Source organism: Arachis hypogaea, chromosome 3, assembly GCF_003086295.3.
Source record: "Arachis hypogaea cultivar Tifrunner chromosome 3, arahy.Tifrunner.gnm2.J5K5, whole genome shotgun sequence".
Classification (NCBI taxonomy): Eukaryota; Viridiplantae; Streptophyta; class Magnoliopsida; order Fabales; family Fabaceae; genus Arachis; species Arachis hypogaea.
In genome coordinates, this window is record NC_092038.1 from 36,085,241 (window position 1) to 36,102,061 (window position 16,821).

At 40.2% G+C, this 16,821-nt stretch overlaps 1 protein-coding gene across 1 annotated transcript; it reads right to left on the reverse strand.

Moving 5' to 3' along the window:
* Nucleotides 1–3,694: 3,694 nt before the first annotated feature.
* Nucleotides 3,695–5,410, reverse strand: LOC112790283 (uncharacterized). The gene has a single exon (XM_025832611.3). The coding sequence runs from the start codon at nt 4,554–4,556 to the stop codon at nt 3,906–3,908; it is 651 nt and encodes a 216-aa protein (XP_025688396.1). The 5' UTR covers nt 4,557–5,410; the 3' UTR covers nt 3,695–3,905.
* Between the last annotated feature and the right edge of the window lie 11,411 nt (nt 5,411–16,821).

The window sequence follows — 16,821 nt, forward strand, 5'->3', positions numbered from 1 at the left end:
TAGGGCAGGAATGACTTAAAGGATGGAAGGGAAACATACAAAAATAGAAGGAAAGCATAAAATGGAGTCATTGAAGAAACTGGCAGTGACGCGTCCGCGTGGACGACGTGAACTCGTGCTTTGTGAAAAGTGGCATCCGCGCAAACGCGTGCATGGCGCGATAGCGTGGCTCATGCGAAACACAGATGACGCGGTCGCGTGACTAACGCGACCGCGTGGAAGAGCAACACTCCAGATGACGCGACCGTGTGACCCACCCGGATGCGTGACGTGCACGATCTGCAAAAATTGCAGAGTTGGCCACAACAACTGCTGGACCCTTTTTGATCCAGATCCAAGCCCAGAGAACACAGATTAAAGGCTATAAATTGGGAAACCATCTATTCATCAAGATAGGTGATACAACATACATTCATACATAGTTTTTGGATCTAGATGTAGTTTTTAGAGAGAGAGGTTCTCTCCTCTCTCTTAGGATTAGGATTAGGATTTATCTTATTGGGATTATTTCTTCAACACAGGTTCAAATGTTCTTTTTATTTATTTTCTCTTTTATTTGTTTATAAATTTTTCCATGTTGGATTTGATATCTTTTATCTAATATAAATTGAGGTATTTCAGACATATGATTTTAATTTAGTTTTCTACATTCTTGGCTTTGGTTGATTGATTGGTAACTCTTGAGTTGTCAAACTCATCATGATTGATAATTGATATCTTTGCTGATTGATTTAGATTCCTTTAACTCTAGTCTTTTCTCAGGAGTTGACTAGGACTTTAGGTGTTAAATTGATTTGTCCACTTGACTTACCTTTATGGTTAGAGGTTGACTTAGTGGGAGCAAAAATAAAATTCTCATCACCATTGATAAGGATAACTAGGATAGGACTCCCAGTTTTCATACATTGCCAAGAGTTTTATTAGCTATTAATTTATTGATCCCTACAATTTATTTCTCTTGTTCAAACCTTTTTCAAAAACCCAAAAATATTGCTTTCCATAACCAATAATAAAACACACCTCCCTGCAATTTTTTTGAGAAGACAACCCGAGGTTTGAATACTTCGGTCTATAAAATTTATTGGGTTTATTACTTGTGACAACCAAACGTTTGTACGAAAGGATTTTCTATTGGGTTAGAAGCTATACTTACAACGCGATTATATTTGTGAATTTCTTTACCGATAGGAAATCCGATCGTCATAGGTCCACATATATCGCCTTGAATCCTTTTTAGGAATTCAGGAGACTCAAACCCAATATTTACTGGCGATGACCTTAAAATTAACTTCCCTTGAGAACATACAGCACAACAAAATTCACTAGATTTAAGAATCTTCTAGTTCTTTAGTGAATGTCTATGGGAGTTTTCAATAATTCTCCGCATCATGGTTGTTCTCGGATGACCCAATCGGTCGTGCCAAGTTATGAATTCATTTGGGCTAGTAAACTTCTGGTTTACAATGGCGTGTGATTCAATTACACTAATATTGGTATAATACAACCTAGATGAAAGTGAGGGTAACTTTTCTAATATAACATTTTTATTTAAATCATGAGTTGTGATACATAAGTACTCATGATTTTCCTAATTCATTGTTTTAATATGATATCCATTTCGACGAATATCTTTGAAACTCAATAAGTTCCTCAAAGACTTGGTAGATAATAGTGCATTATTTATTACGAATTTTGTTCCTCTGGGAAACAAAATTATAGCTATTCCGGAGCCTTTTATTACATTGCCTGAGCCAATAATAGTATTAACATATTCTTCTTTTGGCACAAGATGAGTAAAATATATATCACTTTTGATAATGGTGTGAGAACTTGCACTATCTGCAAGGCATACATCTTTATTATATGTCCTTTCCATTCTCTTCAAAGACAAATAATAATAATAATAAAATGAGTAAAAGTATATGCACAGTAAAATTATATTCTTAATTGAAATTATTTTTCTAAAAAGTACTGTAGATAACATCATATACTAAAAATTTTTGTTATTATTATCTTGGCACATTTAATAATTTTAAAATTCATAAATATAAATATTTTATCAAACATTATTCATATATATCACACTTGAAATTCAAATGCATAAAACTTAAGAAGAAGTTTCTTACATTATTTATTCACACGAATACTTAACAAACACACATATTAAACTATTCCATCATTGATCAAATGGCCAATATTTCTTTCAGGATCCTAAAAAAAATTAGATACATCATAATGGGTGGTGAAATTTTTAACATCATTTAAAACAAAATTTGTTTCTTTTTCTTTGTCGTCTTTTTTCAAAAATGCTTGATAAAGATCGACTAGGTGTCTTGGAATACGACAGGTACGTGACCAATGACCCTTTCCACCACAACGGTAATATTTATCTTCAATTTATTTATTTTGCCCATTGTTTCTTTCTTTATCCCACTCCTGGTGAGATCCTTTCTTGTGAACATAATTCTTTTTCCTTCTATAATTTTTTTTGTTACCAAAATCTTGCCATTTACATCTTCTGAGGTTATGATTTGTCGCATTTGCTTCAGGAAATGGAGCGGCACCAGTTGGGCGCACTTCATGATTTATTAAAAACAACTCATTGTTGCGTTCAACAACAAGAAGGCAAGAAATTAGCTCAGAATATTTTTTTTAAATCCTTTTTCTCGATACTGCTGCTGCAGGAGCACATTCGAAACATGGAAGGTCGAGAAAGTTTTTCTTTTAACATATCGGACTTGAGGAAGTATCACCGTCCTTTTATGATTGTACCTTTCTTCAAGGTCTTTCCACATATCTGCAAGATCTTTTAATGTGCGATATTCATTTTCAATCATACGTCAAGATGACGACGAAGGAAAATCATGGCTTTGGCTTTATCCTTTTGGGATGTATTATTTTCAGCCTTAATGGTATCTACAAATCCATTGAATCAAGATGGATTTTAGCATCTAGTATCCATAATAAATAATTATTTTCAGATATATCAAGAGCATTAAATTCAAGATGAGAAAATTTTGACATAATAAAAATTTGTTAGCTGAATTCTTCCTAAAATTTGATCAGTCTCATATTGATAACATATTATAAAATAACTAAATAAATAAATAAAGAGAAAGTAATAAATATAAAATAAAAAAGAGAAAAAAGAGAAAAAAAATGTATTAGCAATATAAATTTTTTTTTATTAATTTCCAGATCATGTTCTATTTATATATACATAAAATATTATTTTTCAACTTTTATTTAATGCTACTTTTATAAAAATAAACATCCACATATTTTATTCTTATCGCAACACAATTAAACATGAGATCTATCCAACACTTTCTTTCACGGTCAAAGAATATTAATTAAAAGCAGCCGTAACCCATCAATTTGAGAAAGAATTGAGATCTTTACGCATTCATACAATTTTTCAGTTTCATTAAGGACATAAGGTCACAAGCATTATAACAACGTTAAGGTTTACCTTTTAAGTCTAACCATTTTAATTAGTAATTTAGATTCTCTACATTTTAAATTTTATTTTAAAAATAAAATATAATTTATTATTATTTATTTTATAGATTGTGAAACCAAGAGAAAAAAATAAAAAAATATTCAATATTAAAATCTCATTTTATTGTCTCAAATAAAAATTTATTTAAAATTTAAAAGATCAAATAAAGAGCCAAAATAGTGTAATTACCGATTAAGTCAAAACCAGTGTACTCTCCGTCCCAGTTGAATTAATCAATTAATTAAACAAACCAAAAGATGTAAAGAACAAATTTTTACAGGTCCAAAATTCTCTACCATCCTAAGGTTTTCTGTGCTGCCTAAAACCATCCATTAATTAAGATTTACATGTTCCACCTTTCCGGCGAGACTACCCCCAAAACCTCGCCACACCGGAAAAACCCTTACATGGCCTGCAACGACTCCGGCCGCCATAAAATATCCGTCGTATCAGCATAATCAAACAACCCGTCTATCATTACGTAATCGTTTTCGCTGTCATCGTAGTCCACCAACCCACCATTACCAAACCCAAATGCTTCGTATCCCCTGAAATCATCTTCAATCCCTAGAAATCCGGTTAGGTCCAATCCGTCCGGACCAACCCGACCCGATTCTTCGATTTCAGGCTTAACCTCCTCGGTCGGTGTTACCGTCGGCGGCAGCCCTAGTTCGTCATCCGATGCCTCCAAGAGATATCCCAAGTTCGGAATGAAATCCCCGAATTCGGGAACCGGGTTCGAATCTTGACCCGATGCGAGTATTTCTTCCTCGAAGCTCTTGATGACGGAGTCAAGGCCTTGGAAGGTTGAGTCACGCTCCGCCACATTGTCCATATCGTCAAGAATGTTGAGGATTTCACCGTGGAGCTCCTCAACCACCGAGTTCTCTGATTCGATCCGGACGAGTTCCCATCCTCCCGATTCCTCGCACGACTCGGCTGAGTTAACCCGGGTGAGCTGAGAAACGGGCGAGTCAACTCGAGGAATCTTGGACTCGGGCGACTCGGTGTCCGAGTCGTCCCGAACTCGCTTCTTGTTGTTGCATTCCTCCATTTAGGGTTCTAGAGAAAAATAAGAAAAGAACAGAAAATGTTTTGGCTATGTTAGAGTGAAGTAGGAGAGAGAGGTGGATGGAGTGTAGAGAGAGAAAATGAAGTGTTACGGTTGAGGGAGAAAGACAAGGAAGAGGGTATATATAATGGTGGAAAAAGAAGGATAAATAGGGCTTCAGGTTCGCTCACTTTAATTCGTAAACGGCAGAGAGAGACAGGCGCGTGCATATCGGGAAAAAGCCACGACTAATCTTTTCTTTTTTTATTTTTGTTAAGAAAAAGAAATCTTATAACGAACTGTATTTGTAACTGATATTTTTTATTAACAAAAAACAGTTGGCTTAATTCTTTGGTGGTGGTGGGATCCACTGGTCATTATTACAGCAAGGGGGAGGATATTTTTTTGTTTCATTTGTGGCAATTAACTAAATTTGAACAAAGGTTTCAAGTCCGTCGGTGAGGGCCCACCGACATAGGAGGAATCATACGGTTGATTTTTAATTTTCTTTTTTGACTTTTTTGCATATTATTATTATTATTATTTTATTCTGCGTTTTGGGTTTTGGAATTCTGGAGTGGTCACTAGTCTTGGAATGTTCCCACCGGTGGTGGAGCGCTGTTGTTGGATTCTTGGTTTGGCTTGGCTTTGTTTTGTTTTGCTGTCCTCATTTCTTAATTTTTTTGAGAATGAGAATACAACTACTATTTTCATTTTTAGAAAGATTAGACCAAGATTTTTCCTTGGTTTTTTTGACAAATTCTTTGTGGTTTTTTGATAGAGCAAGTATTCAAACGTCAATAGTTGTTTGGGATTACGGTTGAACTTACCTGTATATTGCCGCCAATTGTCTGGCTTACCCGTTGAATCTCATTTTGTTGGCAGTTTATCTTTTTTTTCCATGTTCGTCTTTATTTGACTAATATATTTGGATACCACATTGATTTTCGGCTAAACCGGATGCTTTTACTCTTTTCTTACACACAACAACTATCAAAAGGCAAGTTAGTAGTGGACAAATCTATCTATAAAACCTAATAACAAATTGATATACACAAATTTGATTAATTATATTATCCGTTTGCCTCTATAAATTAAATATTTATATTATCTTGGTATAAATTATAATACATGATAAAATACCAGCCAATCTAAAAGTATAAAATTTTTATAAATATAAATTTATTAAAATAATCAAATAATCAAATTTATCATTATTTAATAATCAAATATTTTTTATGAATATAAAATATATTTTTTATTTTTTTATAGGAAAACAAATTTATTCATGAAATAGTCATTCGATACTTGCAGATAATCTTAATCTCTTTTGTTTTTGAATTTATAAAAAAAATACTACAACATGGTAAGATATCATTTTTTATTATCCGAATAAATTTGAATCCTTTATGGATCAATAAATATTTTAATGAATTAAAAAGTATACCAATTATTTATATCCTATCCCAAAACATGAAACTAGATTTAATAAGAATAAAGATCTATCTAAAAAAAGGATGACCTGTTTATTCAAATAAATAATTACCTCTATAAATATATCTTATCAGCTCTATTTCTTTCACAAAGTATATTTTAACAAACTTTCAAAAAAAAAAAAAAAGAAATGGCTATCCACCTACAAAGGTAAAATTATTCCAAAAGATGGTTACCCACTCTACTATAAATATATTGACACTCCTCAGGTATATTCAAGTCACAATCTACTAAGACACAGTTTGGGTAAACAACTTAATTAAGTTCTTTTTGAAAAAATAGCTTAAACAATAAATGACCAAATTAAAAGTAGCTTATAAATAAGTTATTTTTGTTTAGATTTTTAGTTCTAAAAGTGCTTATTTTATAAAAATGTGGTAAAAAGTAGTAGTATTATGAGAGAAGTCATTTTTTTAACTTCTCTATAAGCTCCTAAATAGCTTCTTAGAAAGCTGCAATTTGGTTTTGAAAATTGTACCAGACATTAATACTACTACTTTTCATAAGTCAAAAGCTCAAAAAAGTTACTTTTGAAACTTCCCAAACGGGTCCTAAAAACCTACTTAAAAGCCCATGCTAACTTAAGCATCGGAGTCTCTTGCAGGTACCACACCCACCTCCTCAGCAGGAACTCGAATGGCAGTACCTTGGCACCAAAACAAGTCAGATGTTGCCTTGGAAGGAGTCTGGATCTCACGTTCAGACCTAAATCATTATTTCATGTAAACCCTGAAACATTGGCGCTGTTGCCGGGGACTTGGAAGTCTACATCCACATATGGCGGATAACCAGTATTAAGACAATCGTACGGCATCTAAGTCGGAACCAGAGCCTTACCACAATGACCTGACGCTAGCATTGTCTCCACCCCGAGAGAGAACAAATGCCCCCCACAGGGAAGGAACGTCGGAAAATCCTCATCCGTGGCTGATTCATTCGGAGGTCTACCTGCCTGAGGATGAAGAACCTCCCCCATCCGACAGAAATACTTGGGTTAGTTTACGGCCACTGTGGACGATTAAAACAACTCGAGCTGCAGGCTGAGCGACAACGAGAAGCAAAATAGAAATTACGAAAAGAACTAAGACAATAAAAAGAGATGGAGGAAAACCTCTTGAGGTTAGAAGTTGACCTCCGAAGACCGAGCAATCAGGTAGATCAAAAGAAAATCCCTCCTAGAGGTGAAGATCTGTTTGTTGAAGAGATCATGCGAGCTAGGGTTCCCAGAAATTTCAAAACTCCCGACATGGATCTCTACGACGGAATGATCGATCCGAGTCATCACCTCAACAATTTCAAAAGTCGAATGTATCTAGCCGATGCCTCTGATGCAACTCATTGCAAAGCCTACCTGTTCAGAGGATTACCTGAAACGTAGAGATCGATCTCGGGCGAGATCTCCCAGTTTGGTCAAGCGTGCTGCGTCCGACTTGTTGGAGTTTGAGGTGCAGTTGATCCTTGATCACTGGGGGGTGGTGGTACCTGCAAGAGACTCCGATGCTTAAGTCAATATGGGCTTTAGGCATGTTTTTAGTAGATTGGAGTATGAGTTATACCTGGGTGCTCCAGTGTATTTATAGTGATGTTTGACGATCTTCCTTTGAGATAAGTTTGTTATCTTATCTTATCTTTTGTAGGTGAGATCATATTTTTTGTCAATCGCGTCCAAGTAGATGGCGATTCTTCGTTTTGGGCCTCTGTGGTAATTTTTCGAGCTCTATATGAAGAGGTCGGTAGTGGGCCAACCTTTCATGAGGTCGGTCCTTTTGTCTTCAGCCAAGTCGACCCTATAGCTCAGACCAGTGTATGAACAATGTCCCTGCTTAAGCTTTGACTTTTTTCCTGAGGTTGTGCTTGTTCCCGAGCTTCAACCTTTTCTAGGGAGAGGTCGAGCTAAAGCATATTCTTGTCGTCCGTGCCCGAGGTGCTGTTGTTCCATTCAGGCGAGCTTTGTTTCTTTAATGCTGTTTCAAAACGCAAAACGTTTTTTCTTTTGCTCTTTAAATGCTGCGTCATTCTGGAGTGCGCTAGTTTCTTGGGTTCATGCAAGTGCTTTTAAAGCCTTTTAATTGGGTTTTTATTCCTTTGCTGTTTCGTTTCCTTCTTTGTATTTTGTTTGAAATCAAAGGGGTTTTGCTTTCTTCAGTTTCTTGCTTCCATATGCTTTCTTTTGCTTTCTGAGAAGAAAACCTTCTTTCACTTTATTTTGTTAATTTGCCCTAAGTTTTTTCCTTTTCTTGAAGCTTCGAGGCGCTTGTTGGTATGGATCATCCGTGATTTTGCCGTGCGTTCATCGCTACTGCTTCTTCTCATTTTAGGTTGGTGCTTTTTGCATTCTTTTTCTTGGTTGCGATCCTTCTGCTTGATGTTTTGTTTCTGCTGCATGCTTCTATTTTTCGTTTTAAAGTTTTGATCTTTTTATCTTTGCTATTTGTTGAAAAGGCTAGGGCTTTTCGATTTCTTTGATCTTTTGTGCTTTTCTTTTCTGTGTTTGCATTGCCTCCAAAGGGTGTTTCTAGGTTTGCGGTAGAAATTTTGTTTTTTTGTGAACATTGGGGCACCCTTTTGCTACCGTGTTTCTGTTTGTTTTTTCATCTTTTTATTTCTGGCCGAGTTGTTTGGTAGTGACGCCCCTTTCATTTTCTTGCTGTAGGTGTAGTTTCTATGTCTACTCGTTGAAATATTGTTGAAATGTCCACAAAGGTTCCTCCTGGTATTGCTGACTGGTTAGATTCTGTAGTTTTAGGATGTGTCACTGTAGCGGACCAGGAATATTGCGAGAAATTTAGGAGGTATCATAGGATTTGTGGGAATAGGGAAGATGAGAAGGACTATGAGCTGGTGTCGCCCGACCCCAAGGAGAGGGTCAGTTTTCCTTCTTTAGATCGAGCAGAGCGCCCGTTCTTTTATGGGTATGATTGCTGTTTTACCAAGTTAGCCGTTACCCTTCCTTTCACTGAGTTTGAGACTGACATCCTCTGGAATTGTAACCTTGCCCCAACTCAAATTCATCCCAACTCTTGGGCCTTCATGAAAATTTTTCAGTTGCTGTGTCAGGAGTTGGGTGTCCGACCTTCTCTTTGTCTTTTTCCTTTACTTGTTTATGCTGACCAAGCTGGGGGCGGCCAAGAAGAAGGCTTCTTGGGTCTCCTTCCGGGCTACTCAGGGTAAAAAAGTGTTCTCTATTTTTGATGACTTCTTTCATGATTTTAAAAATTTCTACTTCAAAGTTCGAGCTGTAAATGGTGTTCACTTTTTTCTTGATGAGAACAAGGAACCCACCTTTCTCCTTTGGTGGCAAGAAAATCCTGTAGTTCTTAAGTATTCTTTAGAGAGTCTTGATGAGGTGGAGAGGGCCTTTGTGGGTGTTTTGGAGGAGCACTAAGGGGAGCCTCCTCATTTGGATACAAAGAACTTTTTAGGGGATCCCGCTCTTCTCCATCTGAGCTAGGAAGTGCCCGACTTCTTTAAAGTTTTTTATTTATCGTGGTTTTGTCCTCATCTACTATATAACTATTTTTGTGGTTTTCTTTTTCAGAGATGGCTTCAGGCTCCGATTCGGTGAAGGTCTTCCGCAACACTAGGAAGGCAGTGGCCGCCCTGAAATTGCAGAAAAAGACGTCAGGGAAGGGTTCTTCCCAAGTCCCACTGAAGAAGCCGGACTCGAGTCCTTAGGGTCTGATGAAGATTATCCCGACTCCTCAAGTTCGTGTGGCTTCTGTCGACCTGCCTCTTGCAACTTTGGGTACTGCCTCCTCCCATTCATCGTCTGGTCCCTCTCCCAAGAGGCAAAGAACTGCTGGTGCTTACAACCTTAATGATAAGGATTTTGATGGCGTGGCCTTTGCTGTGGAACACATCGCTCTATATGATTTTGTTTTGACTGATGATGTGTCCATTCTCCACCATCTTGATTTTATATCCAGTAACAGTATCCGGATAGCCAACCTTAGCACTGCACTGTCGAGGGAGTTCAAGAAGTCTCCTATCAACACTACTAGCGCCATTCTTGGGAAAGCTAAGAATGATTATGATAGGGTAGAAGGATTGAGGCTTGAGCTGGAGGCAAAGAATGTTGGGCTGGAGCTGTCTTTGGAGAAGGAGAAGGCCCGGCTACTGCGGCGGAGGTGGTTGCTAACTTGGCAAAAGAGATGGCGAAGAAGGCCAAGGAGAGCTATACTCAGACTTATGGTTGCTTCTTGAGGTGAAGGAAAAGCTTCAATCCTCTTATGATAACTATGCCAAGTTACAGGGGCACAAAGTAAATGGCATGACCCCTGTACGAAAACTTGAAGGCCCAAGCTCGGGTGCTTGCTCCAGATGCCGACCTTACCTTGTTTAGTGTGGATAACATTATTAAAGATGGTAAGGTCGTGCTAGACCGTGATAATGATGAGACTCCTGCTCCTGATCCTCCTGCCAAGGCTTCTGTGACTCATTCTGTTGATACATCCCGACCTGAGGCAGACCCCGACGTGGAGATCTTGAATGGCCCAGATGGTGTTATCGGAGCTGTCCCGATTTCAGTCATTCCACCAGCTCCTCAGGACGTGTCGACGGGGGCGAAGCTGGATCCCTTGTGACTTCTCTTTTTTACTGCTCTTTTGATATGTGTTGATATGGTCCAACCTGTGGACCTTAAAACTCTTTTTTATTATAATCTTTTGAGTAGTTTCTTGACACTTGTAGTTGCTTTCTAGCAACTTTCTTAAATTTTAATCAAAACAATTTCGCTTTAGGTTGCCGTTAGGTAACCTTTGAGTTTTTAATTTCCTTGTTTTGATTGTTTTGGCGGTGTGTTGGCTGATTTCTAAGGAATGCTCTTTCCTTTTGATTGTTGTTTCAACCTTTTCTAGCCTTTTCCTTGGGATAACATCCCTTTGGGGATTTTTTAACCATGTTTTAAGATTAGGTCTTGGGCTTTTCCAGCCAACATCCTTTCTGATGACTTTTGAGGTAGTGTTCCTTCATGAACTTCTAGCTTTGCTTATTGGTCTGCGCTTCTCCTAGTTGTGTTTGACAACTTTTTTGAGTTGCTTTATTCTGCTTTTGGTGATTCCGTTCTTGAAGCTCAGTGTTTGGTATTGCAGCCTTTTGGTTGGTTTCCAATAACTTTCTAGGTGGTGTTCTGCTCTGAACCTTTACCTTTTAGTTTATTTGGACAACCTTTTAGCCTTGTTTGGGCTTGTGATTGCTTTTGCTTTTTAAGTGGTGTCCCTTTCGGACTCTTACCTTTTAGCTTAGCAATTTTGACACTAGGTTTTTCAACCTTTTTCGACCTTCGCATGGTTAGGAAGGCATTGTTCCCTTTTTAGTGATCCTTTAGCTGGTCTGACTTCTCTATCGGGCCTTTTCAAGTTATTTTTTGCAACCCCGTTTTTTATCCAACCTTGTCAGGTCGCTTTATAAGAGTTGCTTTTATAACTTCTCACATTAATTTGGACCTCGTCGTTTTACCTTGCCGACCTTTCCTGATCGGATGATGATTTTTGCATTTTTTCGAGCATAAATTAATGCGCCTTGGTAGGAAACTTTTTAGGAAATCTCTATTTTTATTAGAATAAAATGCAATGAATCGAAAAATGTAAATGAGAGTATATACATGTATGGGGTTACCCTGCAAGTCGGGCAACCTTCAGGTCTTGGTTTGGTGCCTCATTAAAAAACCCTTTAGTGGAAAAAAGAGCACACCTTGGCTCAAGACCTTTCTCTAGCTATAGTACCTTCTTAGGTTACAGGCGTGCCACGACCTCGGGAGCTCCCGGCCTTGGAGGTTGGTCACCCTATAGTAACATTTTCCTAGTGTTTCTGTAATCTGGTATGGTTCTTTCCAATTAGCTACTAGCTTTCCTTCTCCTGACCGACCTGCTTCGATGTCATTTCGGATTAGGATGAGGTTGTTGGTAGCAAAGCTTTGTTGGATTACCTTTCAGTTGTACCTTGAGGCCATTCAACGCTTCAGGGCTTCCTCTCTGATCTGAGTTCTTTCTCGGACTCCTGGAAGCAGGTCGAGTTCTTCCTTTTGTGCTCGGGAGTTGGTGTCCTTGTTGTAGAAGATCACCCTAGGGGATCTTTCATTTACTTCTTCAGAGATCATTGCCTCCATTCCATAAACGAGTCGAAAGGGTGACTCCCCCGTGGTAGAGTGTGGTGTTGTCCGGTATGCCCATAGGACTTGGGGGAACTCTTCAGCCCAGGCTCCTTTTGTGTCCTACAATCGGCGTTTTAACCCGGCCAGTATGACTTTGTTGGCGGCCTCCGCCTGTCCGTTGGCTTGTGGGTGTTCCGCTGAAATGAATTGATGCTTGATTTTTAGATCGGCTACCAGGTTCTTATAGCCCGTGTCGATGAACTGAGTCCCATTGTCTGTAGTGATGGAGTGGGAAACCCCAGACCTTGTGACGATGTTTCTGTCTAGGAACTTTCGACTTCTCTGGGTGGTGGCAACGGCCAATGGCTCTGCCTCGATCCACTTTTTGAAGTAATCTATTCCTATAATGAGGAATTTGACTTGCCCTGATCCCTGGGGAATGGTTCGAGGAGGTCGAGCCCCCACTTTGCAAACGGCCAGGGTGAGGTGACGTAAATAAGCTCTTCAGGCGGGACAATGTGGAAGTTGGCGTGCTTCTGGCATGGAGGGCATGTTTTGACGAACTCGGTCGCTTCCTTCTGTAGAGCTGGCCAGTATAAGATGACTCGGAGTATCTTTTTGGACAGTGCCCGTGCCCTGAGGTGGTTGCCGCACATTCCGCTGTGGACTTCTTCCAAGACCTCCTTTGTGGCAGAAGTCGGGACGCATTTTAGGAGGGGTGTTGAAACTCCTCTCTTGTACAGGACGTCATGCACCAGAGTGTAGTATTGTGCATCCTGTATGAGCTTCTTTGCGTCCTTCTTTTTTATGGGAAGTGTTTCAGACTTGAGGTAGTTGATTATAGGGGTCATCCACCCTTGGTCCTAGTCTGATATGCTTAAGACCTTCTCTTCCCTTGAGGTCGATGGGTGCTATAGGGTTTCTTGGATGAGGCTTATATTATTGCCCCCTGTTTTGGTGCTGGCTAGTTTTGAAAGTGCGTCGGCTCGGGCGTTTTGCTCCCGAGGTATATGTCGGATCTCATATTCTCTGAAGTTTCTGAGCTGTTCTTTGGTCTTGCCCAGGTACGTTTTCATAGTGGGATCCTTTTCTAGTAGCTTCCTTCTATCTATGAGGTGATTACTTGTGAATCGCTGAGGATGGTAAGCTTTTGTGCTCCGACCTCCCTAGCCAGCTTTAAGCTAGCCAATAGGGCTTCATACTCTACTTGATTATTTGAGGCGGGGAATTCGAATCTTAAGGAGAGTTCGAGTTGGGTCCCTTGGTCACTTTCGAGGATAACACCGGCTCCACTTCTGGCTTTGTTCGATGAGCCGTCGACATAGAGGTTCCATTCTTTGGGGGTCCTCGGGGTGTGTGTATGCTCTGCGATGAAGTCGGCCAAATATTGGAATTTGATGGCGGTGCGATCTTTGTACTTGAGGTCGAATTCAGACAACTTGATAGCCCATTGTAGAACTCTTCCAGCCAAGTCTATTTTCTGCAAGATGCCTTTCATGGGTTGATTATTCTGTATTCTGATGGTGTGGGCTTGAAAATATGGTTGAAGTCACCGGGAGGTGAGTATGAGGGTGTAAGCGAACTTTTCTATTTTTTGGTAGTTCAGTTCAGCCCCTTGTAAAGCGTTGCTGATGAAGTAGATATGTTGTTGTCCATTGTCATTTTCTTTTACTAGTGTTGATGCTATCGCCCAACTTCCTACGACGAGATATAGTATCAGTTCTTCTCTTTATCGAGGTTGAGTCAGAATGGGTGGTTGCCCCAGGAATGTTTTGAAGTCTTGGAAGGCTTTTTCGCACTCTGGGGTCCATTCGAACTTCTTTCCTTTCCTTAGTATTGCATAGAAAGGGAGAGATCTTAGTGCCGATCCGGCTAGAAACCTAGACAGGGCCGCTAGTCTTCCATTTAGCTGCTGTACCTCTTTAATGCAGGTCGGGCTTTTCATGTTGAGTATAGCTTGGCATTTGTCAGGGTTTGCCTTAATGCTTCTCTAGATAAGCATGAACCCTAGGAATTTGCCAGCTTCTAACCCAAAGGTACATTTTGTAGGGTTTAGCCTCATCCCGTGCTTTCTTATAGTTTCGAATACTTTGGCGAGGTCGGGAAGCAGTGTTTCCTCTATTTGGGTTTTTACTAGCATGTCGTCCACATAGAATTCCATCAGCTTCCCGATGTGGTCGGCAAATATTTTGTTTATTAACCTCTGATATGTGGGCCCCATATTCTTTAGTCCGAACGGTATTACTACGTAATAGTAGTTTACTTTCGGTGTTAGGAATGAGGTTTTCTCTTGGTCGGGTTGATGCATTGGGATCTGGTTGTACCCTAAGTAAGCGTCCATGAAGGAAAGGTACTTGTATCCTGACGATGCGTCGACCAGGGTGTCGATGTTCGGGAGGGGATATGGGTCTTTTGAGCAGGCTTTATTGAGGTCGGTGTAGTCTTTTGTTGTATTGGTCGAGATCCGGCATACACTGCCAGTTTTTGGCACATTAAGCCGGGATCTATGTCGGGCATATCTGCGGCCTTCCATGCGAAGAGGTCAGAATTCTCCCTAAAAGCTTTATTAGCAGCTCCTTTAGGTCTTCTTTTAGGTTTGTACCTATACTTGTTTTATCTTGGGTGTCTCCGATTTGAACTTCTTCAATCTCGTCTTCTAGCTGAGGGTGAAGTTCTTCGCGAACTTGAGCTCCTCCGAGTTCGATGGCATTGGCCTTTTTTGCTCTGGGATCGCCCTTTAGGTTCAGGCTTTCATTATATCATCGTCGCGCGAGTTTCTGGTCTCCTTTAATGGTAGCTACTCCTTCTTCAGTTGGAAATTTCATACACAAGTGTGGTGTGGAAACTACTGCAGTGAGCTGGTTCAGGGTTGTCCGGCCTATAAGGGCATTGTACGCGGAGTTCACATCGACTACGATGTAGTCTATGTTTAGCGTCTTGGACCGGGCTCCCTTCCCGAAGGTGGTGTGTAATGGGATGTACCAAAGGGGCTGGATCGGAGCGTCTCCTAGCCCGAATAGGCTGTTGAGATATGCTCTTAGCTCTTTTTTTTTCAGTCTGAGCTTGTCGAAGGCAGATTTGAATAAGATGTCCGCCGAGCTCCCATGGTCGGCTAGTGTTCGGTGGAGGTAGGCGTTGGCTAGTATGATGGTAACGACCACAGGATTGTCATGCCCGGGAATGATGCCCACGACATCTTCCTTGGTAAAAATGATGATGGGGAGGTCAGGTGACCTACTCCATTCTCCGACGTGGTATACTCCTTTGAGGTGTCTTTTGTGGGATGACTTTGAGATCCCTCCTCCTGCGAATCCTCTGTTGATCATATGGACGTGCCTTTCTGGGGTGTGAGAGGGTCGTTCGGCTCGCCTTCCCTCTTCGTCCCTCATTCTCTTCCTAGGCTCGTCCGATCTACTGGCTAGAAATTGATCCAGCCTTCCTTCTCGGGCCAACTTCTTGATGACGTTCTTCAAGTCGTAGCATTCGTTAGTGGGGTGCCCGTAGATTTTGTGGTATTCGCAGTATTCGGTTCGACTTCCTCCCCTTTTATGCTTAATTAGACGGGGTGGTGGGATCTTTTCTGTATTGCATATTTCCCTATAGACATCTACTAAAGATACCCGTAGAGGGGTATAGTTGTGGTATTTTCTGGGCTTCTCTGCGGGTTGGTCTTCCTTTTTTCTTGGCTCTTTGTCCTTGTCCAGGGAGGGGTAGGAGGATCTTGTTTTGGAGGTTTCCCCTAGTCGGGAGTTTTTCTCCATGTTAATGTATTTCTCGGCCCGTTCTTGTACCTCGTTCAAGGACGTAGGGTGTTTCTTGGATATGGACTGGCTGAAGGGCTCTTCTCGTAGGCCGTTGATAAGCCCCCTAATAGTTGCTTCTGTAGGGAAATTTTGTTTGCCATGATCTTGGGATGACTTCTAGGTCCCAAAAAATGGTGCCAATATTTCGAGGGTTACCTGAAACCTAGAGATTGATCTTGGGCGAGATCTCCTGGTTTGGTCAAGTCTGCTGCGTCCGACTTGTTGGAGCTTGAGGTGCAGTTGGTCCTTGATCATCGAGGGGTGGTGGTACCCACAAGAGATTCCGATGCTTAAGTTGGTACATGCTTTAGGCAAATTTTTAGTAAAATTGGAGTATGAGTTATACATGGGTGCTCCAGTGTATTTATAGTGGTGTTTAACGATCTTCCTTTGAGATAAGTTTGTTTTCTTATCTTATCTTTTGTAGGTGAGATCATATCTTTTGTCAATCGCGTCCCGGTAGGCGGTGGTTCTTTGTTTTGAGCCTCTGTGGTGATTTTTCTAGCTCTTTGCCAAGCTTCATAGAGGATTTTTCCATCTAGTTACCTGAAGGTCTGCACCTCTGTCCTTAGCTTGATGATCCGTTGAAGAGGATAGAACTTTGTCAAGAACTTGTTCACCACGTCATCTCAAGTAATAAGGCTCTCCTTGGGGAAAGACTCAAGCCATTTGTATGCCTTGTCCCTAAGAGAGAAAGGGAACAAGAGCAATCTATATGTGTCTGGATGGACACCATTAATTTTCACAATATCACAAATCTTCAAGAATGTGGACAAGTGTTGGTTAGGGTTCTCTTGAGCACTCCCTCCAAATTGGCAATTGTTTTGGACTAGGGTGATTAGCTGAGGCTTGAGTTCAAAGTTATTGGCATGCACATTGG